This window comes from Theobroma cacao, chromosome 8 (genome assembly GCF_053813885.1).
Source record: "Theobroma cacao isolate CCN51 chromosome 8, ASM5381388v1, whole genome shotgun sequence".
NCBI lineage: Eukaryota > Viridiplantae > Streptophyta > Magnoliopsida > Malvales > Malvaceae > Theobroma > Theobroma cacao.
In genome coordinates, this window is record NC_142646.1 from 654,655 (window position 1) to 671,475 (window position 16,821).

The window sequence follows — 16,821 nt, forward strand, 5'->3', positions numbered from 1 at the left end:
TCATATATAATATAAATATTAATAATTTTTTATAATATTGTATACATAATCTAAAATACTAAAAATAATCAAACCAATCTAATTTTTCAATAGCCAAGTACATATTATTTCAATAATCTTACATTATTAAATATTTATAGAAATTTTGATAAAAACGTAAGAGATTACTATATAAAGACCTACTCATATTACGGATAATGATTATCCAAAAAGTTTAAAAGTATTTAATATTTCAATAACCCTAATCTTGACCTTATCATATGATCAGTGGGAAGGAATTTCAATTTCACAGATACAGGAAGTAAGTTTTTACAAATCCTTTGAATGTTGCAGCCTGTGTAATCCTAGAGATGAACTCATTCTATTGATACAAGCCCCAACCATAAAAGAATGAGAAAATTAGCAGCTTAACAAATAACAGCTGAGAGGATTAAACAACTAAGAGAACTCTCTGTATTTACAGAACATGTATCAGAGCCATGGGAAATGGTAGACAAATCAAGTCACCAAACCTCAAGATGGCATTGCCAAAAATTCTCAGCTAGAAACTTGCCAGTTTCTCCAAGCTATGCACATGGGGAGTCTTGCTGGTTTCAGATGTGTGGGACTTCTTTCCCTTGAGTCCTCCCCAGAGCACATGGATGATTGTTCACTGTGCCAAGGGGCATGTTGCTGGAGACGTGTGAAGAAGGGCTGAAACTATGTGAACCACGGATCAGTCCCGTTGCAGATGTGTAAGTGGAGACCTCGAGAGTGGAAAAGATGAGATGATGAGATGCCGCAGCACAGTTTATAGTTTTGGTGCTGAAGGATTGGCCAGTCTCACTGAATGAAGATAGAGAAAGAAAAACAATGTTTATATATCATGAAGCCAGATCATATAGTCCTGCATGAGTGAAACTAATGATTCGACAAATATTTATATGATGAATATTCTAGAGTGGAATGTATGTGAATATACACATCATATACCTATTATATGGCAATTTCCCATTCGTGACCCTTGTGCCCAGGGAAGTAGTCATCAATTCAATTTTATGTGTAGGGCAGCTTCTCGGACTATGTGGTTTATCCTTTGTGACCATAGACATAGTATCAGTGTACTAGTAACATTTGCATTTCAGTGCAAGATGACAATGTTACTTTGGAGCTCATGAATGGGTCCAAAAACAAAGAATCACTCATTGGTGCTTACCATTACATTCATTCTAGAAAATGCCTGCATGATGGCCGATCCATTTTGATCAGCTGAATTTCGTACAAAAGGATGCTCAAGTAACATAACAGCTGATGGTCGCTCTGCAGGATTTCTTCGAAAGCAACAATGCAGAAAATCCTTCCCTTCCAGAGATAAGGCTTCTGGTATTGGCGGGCTTCTGTTCAATACCTTGAACATAGCTTGAGGCTGATTGATACAAAATGACAGTCAAAACATTAATATAAAACCCTTTGTATAAACGTTTATACAAAAAATTCTCAATTTTGAAGAATCCAGTCTACAATAAATGAAAAGCAAAGTTTAAAAAGAGGCATGATCAAATAAAAGTTTGAACATGGGCTCACCCCTTCAAGCTCACTCCATGGAGGTTTACCATTAAACATCTCAATGATGGTACAACCCAGGCTCCATATGTCAACAGCCAGAGCAAGATTTGGGTTGGCATCTTTCTGCATAACGGCTTTTATGACCTGCAATAGAATAACAACAGTAAAGAAAAGGAATCAAAACACGAAAGGATAAAATATGTACAATTTACAGTAATGTGAATCACCTCAGGAGCCATCCAGTATGGACTGCCCTTCAAAGACAGCTCGTATGATAGTCCTGTAAGCTGGAATTAATAAAAAAAAAAAAAAGGAAAAAGGAAGAAGAGAAAGAAATTAGACTCTTTTAAACAGACATTTAGCACGTATCATCAAACTAACACAACCAATCATCATAATCTCAAAGTATTACTCTAAATATTGTCAAATCTATGTAAATCATAGAGCATCTTCTTGCAACTTGGTAGAGTGCATAATTCCAGATAAACAACTATAAATGGTGACAATTGATATCATTATGGAATTTATGACCATAAAGAGAAGCAGCAGGGGTCACCTATCAAATAAACAGAGAACCCTGCCAAAGGATAGAAAGAATGGCCTTTGAATGAACAGGCTTGACATAGGAATAGCAACAAGTTCTCATTATGTAAGGCACTAGCATCCCCTACAAGTATATTTATAAAAGGTGCTGAAGCATGTAACCACAAGAATGCTCCCCATGACACCACAGAATGTTTATCAATGAAACATGCAAATCTAGAAGCAACCAGAAAATATACCTCAGAGAGGAATTATAAAACTAACATATAACATTGAAGAAGCATGCAAAGGTAATATAATATTTGGAGTAATAGAATTCACACTACACCATAAGAAGTTTAAGGATGTCAAAAACTCACATGTTTTGCCATGCCAAAATCAGCAAGTTTAACAACGCCATTTGCATCGACAAGCAAATTTGCCCCTTTTATATCCCTATATGAACAAGCATTCAAGTCAATGAAATTTTTTGTTGACAAGAAACATCAAAAACTATAACAAAAAAACAGAATCACATCTTGACAACAACGTTTCTAGTTCAACCAGTTGGATGGTTGTAACATGGAGCAAAGTTTCCCTAACAACATTTCGCCCATTGTTTGTTGGTTCATCGAATTTCAGAAGTAATAAGTGTAGTGCAAACAAAGAAGCTAAGCTGCAACATAAAATATACATTCCTTCTAATTGTGCATGATTGTCACCTGTGGATTGTCTTTGAGCTGTGCAAGTATGCTAAGCCAGATAGAACATGGCGGGTGAAATTGCGAACTATAGATTCTGTTATAGCTCCACAGTGTTCACGGACATATTTATTAATTGAGCCAGGATGGACATACTCCAAATATATGTAAAAGTGATCATCAACCTACATATGAAACAAGAACCCCCAACTTAACCAAGCTTACAAAATGTCTATTTAAGCAATAGTGTAGAATAAATAGAAGGACTACATACTATTTCACTGCCATAATATTGAACTATATTCCGATGCTTTAGATTTCGCAAAACTCTAATTTCCTGCAACACATAAGACCGGCAAGAATGTCAATAGTTTAAATCTCTTACAGCATGATCAATTTGGAGGATAATGAAGCTATGCTTGGAATCCACTTGATGAACAAAAAATTATTCAGAAGCTAAAAAAGTGAAATACTTTGAGCAAAATATTTCTTCTCTTGTTTTGGGGGATAAAAGAACATTTTATAAATCATACCGCAGTTCTATCACAATTTCAAGCCTCAAGATTGCAACAGATAGTGGAGAAGCAAAAGTTAATTAACGACTACTAAAACATAAACTAGTGATAAAGAACTTTAGAGAATAACCTGCTCTAACTGTTTTATACATTCAACAGATTTAGGGTCATCAGGGATGATATCCACTTCTTTCATTGCACACAAAGCTCCAGTCTCTCTGTCAAACAAAACATAAAGAAATGTCACTACTGGAAAGAAGAAATGAATAAACCACTGTAAAAATTTGCTTTATAACACTTGCATACCTGTTGGTTGCTTCATAAACACTTCCATATGTACCACGTCCAAGAAGTCTTCCTTTCTGCCATTGACTTATCATTGATGTTGCAATTGGCTTTTCTATGTTGTGACTTGAAACAGGTGATGGTAGTGGCATTGATGATTGTGATGATGGTAAAGCTCCAGGGGGAAGGGGCAATGGATGGGCATTTACTTGACTATTACTTTCAAGCCAGTCCCTAGAGGATGCAAATAAAATTTTATTTGGACCTGGGCTATGCAGTGGAGAATGTTCAGGAGTATGTACAGTTTTTACTGGGGACACTGGTGAAGTATAAGCAGCAGCTCTACCTAAATGTAGAGCATCAAAATCTATCAACCCCCGTAATTCTTGGGGACCTGACGAGGAAGAAGGAAAAGGATCTACTGTTTTTGATCTTTGTGGGCTAACAGAAGGACTAGACAAAGCAGTTGTTGGTGCACTCCTGGCAGGAACATTCAGCCTCAAGTTGTAGTTAACACTTCCAAAGTTTAGGTCATGAGAGCCCTTGCGACGACTTAATAAAGATTTGGTTGAATCTGCAACATCATAAGAATCAAAGTGATCTTGAGTGTTTTGTCTTCGAGGACTAATCGGGGTTGAGAGAAAACTTGGTAAACTGCTCTTTGTAGGGACTCTTTGCCTTGAGCCATTGTTAACCCTTTCAACGGGTTCAACTTGAGAAAATCCCTTATGAACATTGGCCGATAATTTTGCAGGACAACTTTTAGCAGCATGATCTGCATCCTTCCTGATAATTTTGTGAAGCACATCAGCAGAATTACAACCAACAGCCATGCTTCAATATTATATATAACATATGCAACCACCAACAAAAGTTTATTTTTCGAGGCTACTCACATTATCCATAAGTAAGTGAAGGACAACAATGGCTGCAATGTAGAAATATGCATCACATGGTTTTATCATAGATGGATCCTTGCATCAGATGAGTTTATATACCGAACTCAGCCATGAGAATACACTCAGCTCAACTAGCAAGAGTTCGGTTGTAATTAAATGCAATTTGCAGGAGCACCTAATAAAATTAATTAATTCTGCTTAAGATAAACAAATCATCATGAAGCGGTGAAGACGGGCCTTTTCATATTTCAGTCAACGTTGGAACTACTCAATTATTATCCGGTAAAAATTGAAGAATTAAACCTATCTCAATAAATAAATGAAGAGTTAAAATTTAGATTAAAACACTAATAAAATAATTAAAAAGCAAGAAAAATCAAGGCTACCTTCCGAAAGCAGAGGCCGGTTCTTCATCGGGTGATGCGAGTTGACTCGGTCCAGGACTCGAACCTGACGTCTTCGGTTTCCGATTTGTGAACAGCTCAGGCAGAGGCAACGGTTTCGGCACCGCCGACGATGACCAATGTTCTAAACAGTCCGGATTCCTCGACTTCCTCGCCGCTGTATCAGGCGAACCGGGCGAGGAAAACGAACGATCGATATCGTTAAACCTTAAGCCAAGCTCATCATCCGTCACGTGCCTAAGCTTCCTCTGACGCGTGAGCCGGCGCTGCTGTTGTGCTCGGTTATTACCATCACCACCACCAGGAGAAGAAGAATAACCGGCATTACCGGTGTCGTCGTGAAGAGAATGACGCGACGGCAGAGAAGACGAGAGGTACGGAAAAGCTCGGGAAATAGGCATCGAGAGAGGAAGAAGAGGCGTGTCTTTGTTGAACTTGTCGTCGTCATTTGAAAATTAACAGACAAAACATAAGAGTTTTTGAGGTTTTTTTTTTTCCTCCCCCGTCTGTCTGATAGAGCAATGGAAACACCTCGGTTCTTTCTCAGTTTACTTTGTCTTCTCCTTTAAAATAAAATTAATTAATTAATTAAATTTTATTACAGTCAACTTTAAACAGATAAAAATCTAAGACTCAAACGAAAGTTTGTTATAAACCGGCCTTTTGTTTGAAGCGACCGGAGTCAGTAACACGACATGTATCCGTTTCTTCCTGTCTTTCCTAAAGTCAATGCGTGATTTTCTCTCTCTTTGCCTCTTTTTCTCTTTTCTTTTATTTTTTTTCTGTGTCTGACCAACAGCGTGGGACACAGTTGCAGAGGAGACGAGAGCGATGGATTTTTTTAATTTATTTTGTGTGTTTTTGGTTTTGAATTTGAAAATACAAATTAAAAAAGTCAATGTTGACAAACTCTACCATGCGCCGTGTTCGTGGAGTATGTTCGGGTTCGGCTTCCACAAATAGTAAAACGATGTAGTTTGCTACTATAATTTCGTGACAAAACGAAAAGAAATTATTTTAATCAACAAGGGCGAATTTTTGTTCCTCTTTTTTATACCGAGTTGCGTTTAAACACGCGGAGTAGGTAAGATAACCCGACTTGTGACGAGAGTATAGTCGATTCGAGTAAAAAAAAATATTACAAAATTTTACATTAAATACATAAGAAAAGAATCTTGTACATGATTACATGATAAAATGACATTAGAGATTATATAATTTTTCCTAATGCAAAATAGATATGAAAAATATTGAAATTAAGATAAGTTCGGATCAACGACAGAGTTAAGGTTTTTGAGAAAACAAACAAGAGAGGGTTCGAACATGCTATCTTAAGGCAGTTATTAACTAATTGCTGTGAGTTATGAAACAAATATATAATTAATGTAGTCGAACATGCTGTCTTAAGGTGGTTGTTAACTAACTATTGCGAGATATGAAACAAATGTGTAATTAATGCAAGTATGACCTAAGTCAACGATCTCAATTTAAAATATAAATTAATATTTGTCATTTAATTTTCTGAAGAGAAACAAAAGAAAAGTTGTCCTGTGTTCACACAAGAAGCTTAGAAAATGGGAGATTTGTAATAAATTCATCAATAAAATCTTACGGAAATCACAAGATAACGCTTTGCTGTGGAAGATTGCGGCTGAGTTGAGGTTTTGACTCTTTCAAAAAGAGTGAAATGCGGTACACCCACACTTAATTTTGACTCCGTTAATCTTATTTTTATCTTAAAGTGATGATAATACTTTTCATTCGGTATTGAACCGTTAAAAAGGCAACATGAAACGGTAACGGCCTAATAGGGCAAAAACATGTGATGTCTCGTCGTCCACGTCAAAAAAGGTAATATTTAGGAATATTCACATGCTTGTGTTTATTTATTTTCCACGTCTATAGACTTTGGACACACGCCAAAAATTAAAATGAGAGTGTAGACAAAAAAATAATAATTAATTAATTACAAAGATTGAAATATTAACACAATGGGAGACAATAAATTATTATTTTTATATATTTTTTAAAAAAAATTGAATAATTCAAAATTTTGAATAAGTTATTATATTTTTTTAAAATCAAATAAACATTTGTGATTAATGATTAACTGATTGTTATTAATTAAAATATTATTAGTCATTTTAATATCATGTAGTGCTGACGTGATATGTTGACATATTATAATAAATGATGATATAATATGTTGATGTATCATGATGATATGATTACGTGATTTTTTCATCTTTCGTGTTAGTGTTACGGGTGTAAAAATGATAAATGACATTTTATCGAATGATAATTAATTTTTTATTTGATTTTAAATAAAAAAATAAAACTTGATTAAATGTATTAAAAAATAATAAATTATTTTTTAATTTAAAACCAAATTTCTAAAAAAAAGTTTATCTTAAAAAAAAACTGTCCAAAATCGCTATGGGCTATTTAGAAGTATTTTAACGGCCCATTTTCTTATCCTCAAACCCGGCCCAATCCAAATTATAACCCTTTGTCGGATCATTTAATTCCAGCTAACCTCCGCTGCCTTCGCCGATTACAGTTACTAACCCAAATCCTTCCTCAGAGAAGAAAAAACCCGCCAAACTCCTCCGCTTTGAATCCTACTGCCAGTCGAATATTCACTCATCAAATCTCCTGTCGCATCCCTCTCCATATACACCGATCACTGCCACGTTTTGAATTTATGATCGCGCGTCGTATCAGAGCGCTAATCCTGGGGAGCACGTCTCGGTTTCCCCTGCAAAATTGTACCCCATTCCATTCATCCGCAGCTTCGAACCCTAGATTCTCGAATTCATTCGTCGATGATGAAGAAGGAGGAAGCGCGGTTTACAGACTCGCGCTTAAATTCCAGCGGCCGACGACGGTAATAGTGCAGCCTTGGTTGCGGAACCATGTCAGCTTCATTGGAACCGTGGATCGTCCTCTGAGAGTTATGAACACTAAGACCGATAACTTTGGGGTTCACACCTTGCTCAATGTCAAAAACCCCCATGACTCCGATCGCAAATTCAAGTCAGTTCCTTTTTTTTTAATTTTTTAATTTAGTTTCTTTATTTTCAAGTTTTTGCCTTTACAGTGAAATGTTAATGTTGGAAATTTATGATTTTAAAACAGGATATTACTATTTATGTGGAACGATATGGGTAAAATGTGTGTGAAACATGTGAAGCCTGGTGACTTTATTTATGTTTCCGGGCATTTAGTGTCCTTCTCTAAGGTTAATGAAGATGGGCAACTCGTTATATGTTACCAGGTTCTTCCGTTTCTTTGCTACTGATATTTACTATGTTTCATGGCATTAATCAAACTAATCATCCTAATCTTTTAATGGAATGTGATTGTCTGCAACTAATCTGATGCTTTAGTTGGAGCTAACATGATTAATCCAAATCCAATAGACTTCTAATGTTGGTTTAATGTATATGTAAATATGGATAGATGTGGACCGTGGAGACAATGCTTGTTCATTTAATATGTTAATGTAGGTAAATGTAAAAGAGTTGAATTTTGTTGCACAACATGGTCAAAGATCAACCTCCCAAAAATACAAGGAACTACAATCAGAACAAGGTACAAATGTTTCTGTCTATCATTCTTATTTTGTATGCTTTTGTAATTGTCTGGTTTGGCTTGTGAATTCATAGCTGGAGCTAACCTAGAAAACAGCCTTTTTTTTTTTTTGCTAATCTATATGTTATTTGTTACCACTTAGCTGGACAGATGTCTAATCTCTCAGACAGATTATGTCTGGCCTATTGTATGAGTTAGTGATCCATAATCTTAAGAAAATTGCTAATTATAGAAATCACTCTTCAATCGTTATCTACTTGGAGGTTTTTTATTTCTTCTTTTGCTCCATGCTTATTGTGTTTTCTTTCTTCCTCTAGTAAAAGATGTAGGTGAAGCTGGTATGGAGAGGTACGAAAGGCAACTTTACTTGTGGCAAGTATTTTTTACCAACCCATTTGAATGGTGGGACAATAGGAAAAGTAAGAAAAATCCACGGCAGCCAGATTTTAAGCACAAAGATACTGCTGAAGCTCTCTGGCTGAGTCCCAATGATCCTCCTTGGATCAAAAAGCAACTTCAACTGCTTGATTCAAATTTGGCTGAAGGGATAGGTGATCATGTAAGTTCTCGTTATCGTGTATCTGAATGGGTGTATGATGAGTAGGATAAATCTGCAGGACCTGAAGAAAAGGGGGAGCAGCTGATAGTAGTGGAGGTTCACTACAGGACAGCTACAAACTTTTATCATCAGCTAAATGCTAAGAAAGATTTTTAACCTTAGCCTTCAAATGAAGGACGGTGAAGGGGATTAAGGTAATTGTACAGCTAGAGCTCTGTGTATGACAAGGAATTTGGTAATTCTGAAACTGTACAGCTCCTCAGAGGTATTGTTACTAGTTTTCTTTGGTTGAAATGTATTCTTGTGGAAAGTATTGTGTTAAGTTTATTCTACAATAGACCAAAACTTTTGGTAAGACATGTACTAGTAGGTAAACGCGAAATCCTAATACACTTTTGCATCATTCTTTCATACTTGAAGGCTTTTTAATTTCTTCCTTGTGTGCCTTTTGCAACACCCAAGTTGCCTAAGAGAGGTGTGATAGGCTTATAAAAATGGATCACTTGGGCACGCTTGGATGATAATATGGGCTCAGTTTTTTTTGTTTAGGCATGGATATATGGGTTACTAAGGTTTGGTCGTTTATGGGCTTTAGGCTGCTTCTGTTGAGGCATATGGTTCTTTTCAGCATGCTTCCTATAGAATGATAAACTTTACATATTAGTAGCACTAGTCTACTCATAGCAGCAGACATTTTCTTCAATAAAACAAAATAGAAGTGTTATACAAGGGTGCTTGAACGGAATTGCATGTCAAAATGGTGATCATGGAGAGAGCGTAATCAGTAATGGCTATGAGAAATGCTGTAATGGCAAAGAAGCAAACCACCTTGCTCAAGCACATGGGCTGCCGGATCAAATTTGGAATATTTCATGCATCTGCCGAACGATTAGGAAAGCAAATGCAAATGTTATTGACAGGGAGAGTGAGTGAAAAATAAGGGGAAAGTGCGATTTAGTTTGCAAGAACTGGAGGGCCATTTCAATTGATGATGAATTGAGACAGAAGGCAAGCAACATCATGATCAAGTCAAACTTGTGTTGATCAACAATGAGCTCTGGTGGTTTGAGGTTGGACCTGGTCGTGAGCAGCAGGAATGAATGAGAGATATCAGAAAATTTTAGCTGCCAGGACAGATTGTTTATCCATAAGAATAATCTATATTTGATGTAAGTTTACCAACTCGAATAGAATCCGCGAGAAGGGCTAGGCTGAGACAGCATGGACTCGGTCAGATTCATGCTTAATTTGATTAAGGCGTTTATACCCCAAATGGCCACTCCCATGTATGTTTTTTCAATGGGTACAATTCCCAGCTTTTCTGATATATCCATCTTATAGTACGGACAGAACTATTTTTCTAAACTAAGGATAATGAATCGATGACTACTCCTTACACCCAAAAAATGCCACAAAAGCTTCTGGCTCTAAGCTTTGGCATTGACTTGTCAAGATCAATTCGTCAAGATGGGTGAAATCATCAGTTCATCAGGATAGACTTTTGTGAACCAATTATATATGAGATATTTTTCCTGACACATGAACGACCGATATAGATAAGACCAATCTTCTCTTCTTAACCAAAATTTTTACCAGCGAAGATCCCTATGGTAAGAAACCTAAAGCATGAATGAAAGAGTTTTAAGTTAAAGTCAATGTATCAGTAAAAAGCTCTTCAAGCTTTGTAACCTACCTAACCTAACCAACCCCAATTTTGGTCTTGGATCCTGATTATAAATCCATGTCACAGGTAAAAAAAACCTAGCACTACCATTTTTAGCAATGGAGTTCACTACTTTCTCAAATTAATAAGAAAAACTAAGCATAGCCATGCAGTACTCAGCCTCAAGATTCAAGAGTAGTTAGGTGATTATGAACAATACTAGTATAAACTCTGGTTCTCTCTTAGGACACAGACTAATATATAGTAATGCGAGGGCTGAGGAGCAAAACAGGGATGAGATATCGGTTTCTAGCTGCCAACAGATAGTTTATCTATAAAATCCAAGAGAAGGGCTATCAAAACCCGGCTGATAGTTTATCCATAAAATCCAAGAGAAGGGCTGCCAAAACCAGGCTGAGGAAAACACAGATAGTCCATTTTTGCCTTATTTTCTAATGAATTATTTAGCTTATCTCTGCATTTACGTGAGCACGTTATATGAACAGCTGTAGGTAGCCTGATCTCAGCAAAGACAGATAAGACTTTTCGTATACGTAGCGTATAATGTTGAAAACTAAAACCAGAAACAAAGAGAGTTAGATAATACGTACCCATTGGGATTTAAACCATGTGAATCGGTGACTCGGTCGTCTGATTCATGCTTTGCTTTAAGGGCAACTGACAAAGGGCACTCTTACCTCAGTCTCAACCCACCATGGCTTTTCTCTCTCTATATATTTTATTCAACACAAAGCTGGAACAGATAAAAGTTTCTCTCAATCTTCAATGGCTATAATAATTGCCAGCCTCTTGACATAACTATCGTCCAAAGAGTCAAAAGAATTAATATAGTATTAGGGAATTGTACGGACAGGACTCTTCTATACCATAATTATGAGCAATGACTCTTTAAAACAAGAGAAAGAAAGAAAATTTGGTGGCTCCAAGTTTTGGCATTGACTTTTCTGTATGAACCGCCATTGGTTGCTCTAATTCCTCAAGATGGGTGAGTAATCATCATAGACTTTCTTTCGACACATGAACGACCCTTATGGCTGAAGTAAATTCTCTTTACATAATTCACTCAAATCACTTTCGTCAAAAAAAAAAAAGTCAAATTTTATTATCCCAAATCTCATATTAGTAAAAACTTACATATATGAGTTAGGGTTTTCTTTTATCTACTAGATATGTTTTTGGATCGTAAATATAAACATGATATAAGTATTCTCAAAACTTACTTAATTCTTCATTAACGTAAAATTTTTATTTGGGATATCAAAATTAAAATAGATTCGAATTAAAGTGAGGTTTTTTTTTTTAATGGGTGAAAAAATCAATACAATCAGGGCAATATACAATTATCTTTTGAATCAAAAACATAAACTCGTAATATTGTCTCCTCTCCACCAACCAATCAACCCTTAGACATCGTAATTCGTCGGCTAATTACATTCCAGTGATGATGAATGTTTCAATGGTGATTTCAGGCTACCGTAGCTGATCAAGCACTGGTCAGTTGATTCAAGTGTGCTGGTTATGTTTTTTCTTTTATGAGGTTTTCTGATGCCTTGACTGAGCAAGTCGTCTCTTCGAGATAGGAAACGAATGAGGGCACGACCGCCATTTCGCTCGTCAAAAAGCCCTTCTCAATGGGCGACAATGTTAGGTTCACATTTTTCAGAAGAATATAGCGACTCATCACAGCCAAATTATCTTCTACAGAGACGACTTTATCAAACTTTCATTGCGCCCCTTATCGATTTCATCACCTGACCCTTTCATTACGCCTTCAATGCTTTGCTATTGGGACTACAATAAAGACTATAGAATATTGAGTAAATTTTTTTGGTCATGACCCAAAATGTCAGGGCTGTAGCAATCCCATATATCCATCAGTCTCCTCTTGGAGAGACAAAGTTCATTGCATAAATTCACACCAAACCATAAGAAAAAAAATTTTTTGAAGGGGCATTCTTTGGCGTTGTCGATATTGCACTCGAGACGAGATATGAGCGTCGAGCGATAAAAAATTTTAAGGGTTGGAAAAACAAATAAATCATAAGTTGGAAAAAGAAAATTTTAAGTTGCTTAATAGGTTTAACTTAAATGTTGGTATCTAGGTATATCCCAAGTAAGATACCAATTTTAGACTAATGAGTCAAAAAGTAGAAGGAAGATTGGTCTTTGGGGGACATTCTTTATTGGAAAGATAATTTTTTGAGGGTTTAAAGTTTAATCTGGAATTAACGTGGCTTTTCAAGGTAATTGGGATAGCATATTCATCTCTTGCAAGCTAAGAAGCACCATTGAGAGCAATAAAATAGTGAAAAAAAACACAATCCCATATTAAAATAAACCCTAAAAAGTTTAAAATATTTATCGAAAGATGTGGCATGATCAATTTGTTTTATTTTTTAAGTTTTAAGTCGTATTGAAAGAAATGTTGAATATAAAATTTACTCGGGATTATAGTTAATAAAAAGGAAATTTCCAAACTTAAAACATTCGACAAGAAACCATTAATTTTAAAAACAAAAAGAGATTCAACGCTTCCAATTTCTTTAGAATTTATTATCCAAAAAAAGTTCTCTAGAATCTTTTTCCGATTTCACGTGTTAAAAAAAACTTTGATTTTAAAATACCAACACCTTAAATTCTCATTCATTAATTAATTATATGAATTTCTTGTTCATTAACTAAGAAAACATGATTATCAATTAAATTACTAATCGATAGTAGTTGAATACAAATTTAGCATCAAAATAAGATAAAGAATGTTTTTTCCGTTTCAAATTAAATATTCGCTTTTTTAATGAAGAAAATTTAAAAGAAAATGTTGATGTTTTTATTTTACAAAATTTGCTTTTAAAATTACATAAAAATTAAAGGATACCATCTAAAATTAGTATTTTAATGAAAGAAAATATAGGAAAATGATTTTTTATTTTTTAAAAAACAATTATTATAACATGCCACAACAAAGGGTGCAATTGAAAAACATAAATAATAATAACAATAATAATAATAATAATAAAATTACGTAAATTCCACCTTTTTAAGACAGTAAGTACTAAAGCCAGCAGAACGTAACCACTGTTAGTTCGCGCCCGCCATTTAAGGTTTAACTCACTTCCTCACGGAAACGCTTCCCTCCGTCTAAACCAACCATGGCGTTTAACGACTTCTTCACCGGCGAAATCGCAACGGAACTTCTAAAACAGTTAGTCTCCATCTCACGCAAGTCATGCCTCTGCAAGTCCACTGCGGACAACCTCATCACGAGCATCCAAGAACTCCTCCCCATCATCGACGAAATCAAATACTCCGGCGTCGAGCTCCCCGCTATTCGTCAATCTCAGCTTGACCGTTTCTCCGAGACCCTGCGTGGGGGCCTCGAATTGGCCCGCAAAGTCCTCGCCTCCGGCCGTTGGAACGTCTACAAAAACCTCCAGCTGGCCAGGAAGATGGAGAAGTTAGAGAAACAAGTCGCGAGGTTCGTTAGCGGGCCGTTGCAGGCCCACTTGCTGGCCGACGTGCATCACATGCGGTTCGAAACGATGGAGCGGTTCGACAGGTTGGAAGGCCGGTTGGAGCAGCGGCTCAGTTCGATGAAGATTGGAGTGGGAGGGTGGGTGGAGGAAGCGGTGAAAAGAATGGAAGTTGAAGAAGAGGCTAGCCTGGGAATCCTGGGTGGAGTTGGTTTGGATTTAGGGAAAAGCAAGGTGAAAAAATTGTTAATGGGAAGAGATGATTTAAACGTTGTTGGAATTTGCGGTATTGGAGGATCAGGAAAAACTACTTTAGCTAATGAAATTTGTAGAGACAATCAAGTTCGAAGTAAGTTTCTTCCCTGAAGTAAGTAATTGATCCATTAAGTTCTTCTTGGTTGGTAATGGCAGTTATGAAAGTACTAACTGATTCTGTTCTGTTTTTTTCAGGTTATTTCAACAACAGAATTTTGTTTCTAACTGTGTCACAGTCACCGGATCTGGATCAATTGAGGGCAAAGATATGGGGATTCATTACAGGGAACGAGGCCATGGGTTATACTAGTAATCACTTTGTTCCACCTGGGAAGTTACAGTGTGAGTGGGGAAGTGGACCGCGAATTCTGGTTGTGTTAGACGATGTCTGGTCCTTGTCTGCACTTGAACAACTCATTTTCAGGATCCCAGCATATAAAACTCTTGTAGTTTCGAGGTTCAAGTTCCCAACAAGTGTTGTTAACGAAGTTTACAAAGTTGAGTTGTTGAGGGAAGATGAATCAATGTCCCTGTTTTGCCACTCTGCTTTCGGGCAAAAGTCGATTCCTCCTACTGCGGATGAGAGTTTGGTCAAGCAGGTAATAATGAATTAAAGGAATAATGATCTATTTTCTTGTCTCTCTGAGTTGTTTCCCTTTGCTGATGGTTGTGAAGTTTTGGATTTGACAGATTGTTAGTGAATGTAAAGGACTTCCTTTGGCTCTGAAAGTGATCGGAGCTTCGTTGCGAGACCAACCTGAAATGTACTGGGCTAGTGCAAAGAAAAGGTTACTGCGAGGAGAACCAATCTGCGAGTCTCATGAAAACAAATTACTGGAACGGATGGCAATAAGTGTGGAATACTTGAACAAAAAGGTAAAGCAGTGTTTCTTGGATTTGGGGTCATTCCCAGAAGATAAGAAGATCCCCCTTGATGTTCTTATCAACATGTGGGTTGAGATACACGACATTGATGAGGAGGAGGCTTTCGCCATTCTTGTTGAGCTTTCTGACAAGAACCTACTCACTCTGGTGAAAGATCCACGGTTCGTTACTCAAGACCCTTTATTTGTTTCTCAAGCCAGTAACTTGGGTTGGTTTTACTTAGTTGAGATATCTGATTTCTGTTCTCTGAATTTCAGGGCTGGTGACGCATATAGCAGCTTCTATGAAATCTGTGTCACTCAGCATGATGTGTTGAGAGACCTTGCTCTTCATCTGAGCAATCGTGGGGATGTGAATGAGCGGAAGAGGTTACTTATGCCACGGAGAGATACAGAGCTTCCAAGAGATTGGGAAAGAAACGCAGATCAGCCATTCAATGCTCAGATTGTTTCGGTTCATACAGGTATTGTTGATCATTGATTCTCAATTTCTTTCGCAAATGCATTGTTTCCTAGAATCTCGTTGCTCATATTATTAAAAATTTCATCACTTGACAGGAGAAATGAGGGAAATGGACTGGTTCCGGATGGAGTTCCCAAAGGCTGAAGTACTCATCCTGAATTTTTCCTCCAATGAATACTTCTTGCCTCCATTCACAGACGATATGCCCAAACTCAGGGCACTTGTTGTAATAAATTATGGTACATCTGAAGCAACCCTTCAGAATTTTTCAGTTTTTACTAATCTGGCAAATCTGCGGAGCCTTTGGCTTGAAAAAGTGTCCGTTCCTCAACTATCCAACGCCACGGTTCCCTTGAGGAACTTGCGGAAGCTATCTATGGTTTTCTGCAAGGTTAACAACAGCTTTGATCCCTCAGTGCTAGACCTGCCCCAGATCTTCCCTCGTCTATCAGAGCTCGTAATTGATCATTGTGATGATCTAATTAAGCTGCCCTTAAGCATTTGTAAGGTGAATTCACTCCAAAGTCTGAGCATAACCAACTGCCACCGATTATGTGAATTGCCTGCTGATTTGGGTATGCTGCGGAAACTACAGATACTTAGGCTGTATGCTTGTCCAGAACTTAAGAAGCTCCCTCCCAGCATCGGCGAGCTAGTGGCTTTAAAATACCTTGATATCTCCCAATGCCTTAACATGAGATGTCTACCTAGGGAAATAGGTAGATTATCAAGCCTGGAAAAGATAGACATGAGGGAGTGTTCAGAGACTGTGAGCCTACCAACATCGGCTGCCTTGTTGAACTTGAAGTCACTGCGCAGAGTTATCTGTGATGACGAAGTTTCTGGGCTCTGGAAAAATGTGGGAAAGGCTAAGCCAGACCTTCATGTTCAAGTTGCAGAGAGAAGCTATAGTTTGGACTGGCTTGATGGCTGAAACAGTACATGTATCTGTCTGTTAATTCATGTTAACATCAATGTACATAATTTTAATAAATGTAATGTTCGTTCTTAGATTAAAGGAACCCTTGATGCTGGTAGATT

General features: G+C 37.0%; 3 protein-coding genes across 4 annotated transcripts; 2 read left to right on the plus strand and 1 right to left on the minus strand.

The window, feature by feature from the left end:
• Positions 1–261: 261 nt before the first annotated feature.
• LOC18591269 (mitogen-activated protein kinase kinase kinase 5-like) lies at positions 262–11,525 on the minus strand. Of its 2 annotated transcripts, XM_007017300.3 has the most exons (12): positions 11,299–11,515; positions 4,854–5,434; positions 3,590–4,354; positions 3,414–3,501; positions 3,043–3,105; positions 2,790–2,953; positions 2,448–2,523; positions 1,773–1,832; positions 1,564–1,689; positions 1,196–1,405; positions 973–1,073; positions 262–825 (listed from the first exon to the last, which is right to left on the minus strand). In XM_007017300.3, the coding sequence occupies exons 2-12, from the start codon at positions 5,270–5,272 to the stop codon at positions 594–596; spliced, it is 2,304 nt and encodes a 767-aa protein (XP_007017362.2). In that variant the 5' UTR covers positions 5,273–5,434; positions 11,299–11,515; the 3' UTR covers positions 262–593. The 2 variants fall into 2 exon arrangements, with proteins under 2 accessions (XP_007017362.2, XP_007017365.2); XM_007017303.3 differs by lacking the exon at positions 973–1,073 and having other exon boundaries at positions 685–825; positions 11,299–11,525.
• On the plus strand, positions 7,357–9,435 carry LOC18591270 (protein OSB1, mitochondrial-like). The gene is made up of 4 exons (XM_018126409.2): positions 7,357–7,907; positions 8,010–8,148; positions 8,381–8,465; positions 8,783–9,435. Exons 1-4 carry the CDS (start codon positions 7,576–7,578, stop codon positions 9,067–9,069), a joined length of 843 nt encoding a protein of 280 aa, XP_017981898.1. The 5' UTR covers positions 7,357–7,575; the 3' UTR covers positions 9,070–9,435.
• Positions 11,526–13,768: 2,243 nt separating the features above from the next.
• Positions 13,769–16,817, plus strand: ADR1-L1 (ADR1-like 1). Its single transcript, XM_007017306.3, has 5 exons — positions 13,769–14,527; positions 14,629–15,032; positions 15,124–15,479; positions 15,576–15,781; positions 15,876–16,817. Exons 1-5 carry the CDS (start codon positions 13,858–13,860, stop codon positions 16,712–16,714), a joined length of 2,475 nt encoding a protein of 824 aa, XP_007017368.2. The 5' UTR covers positions 13,769–13,857; the 3' UTR covers positions 16,715–16,817.
• The last annotated feature ends 4 nt before the right edge of the window (positions 16,818–16,821 follow it).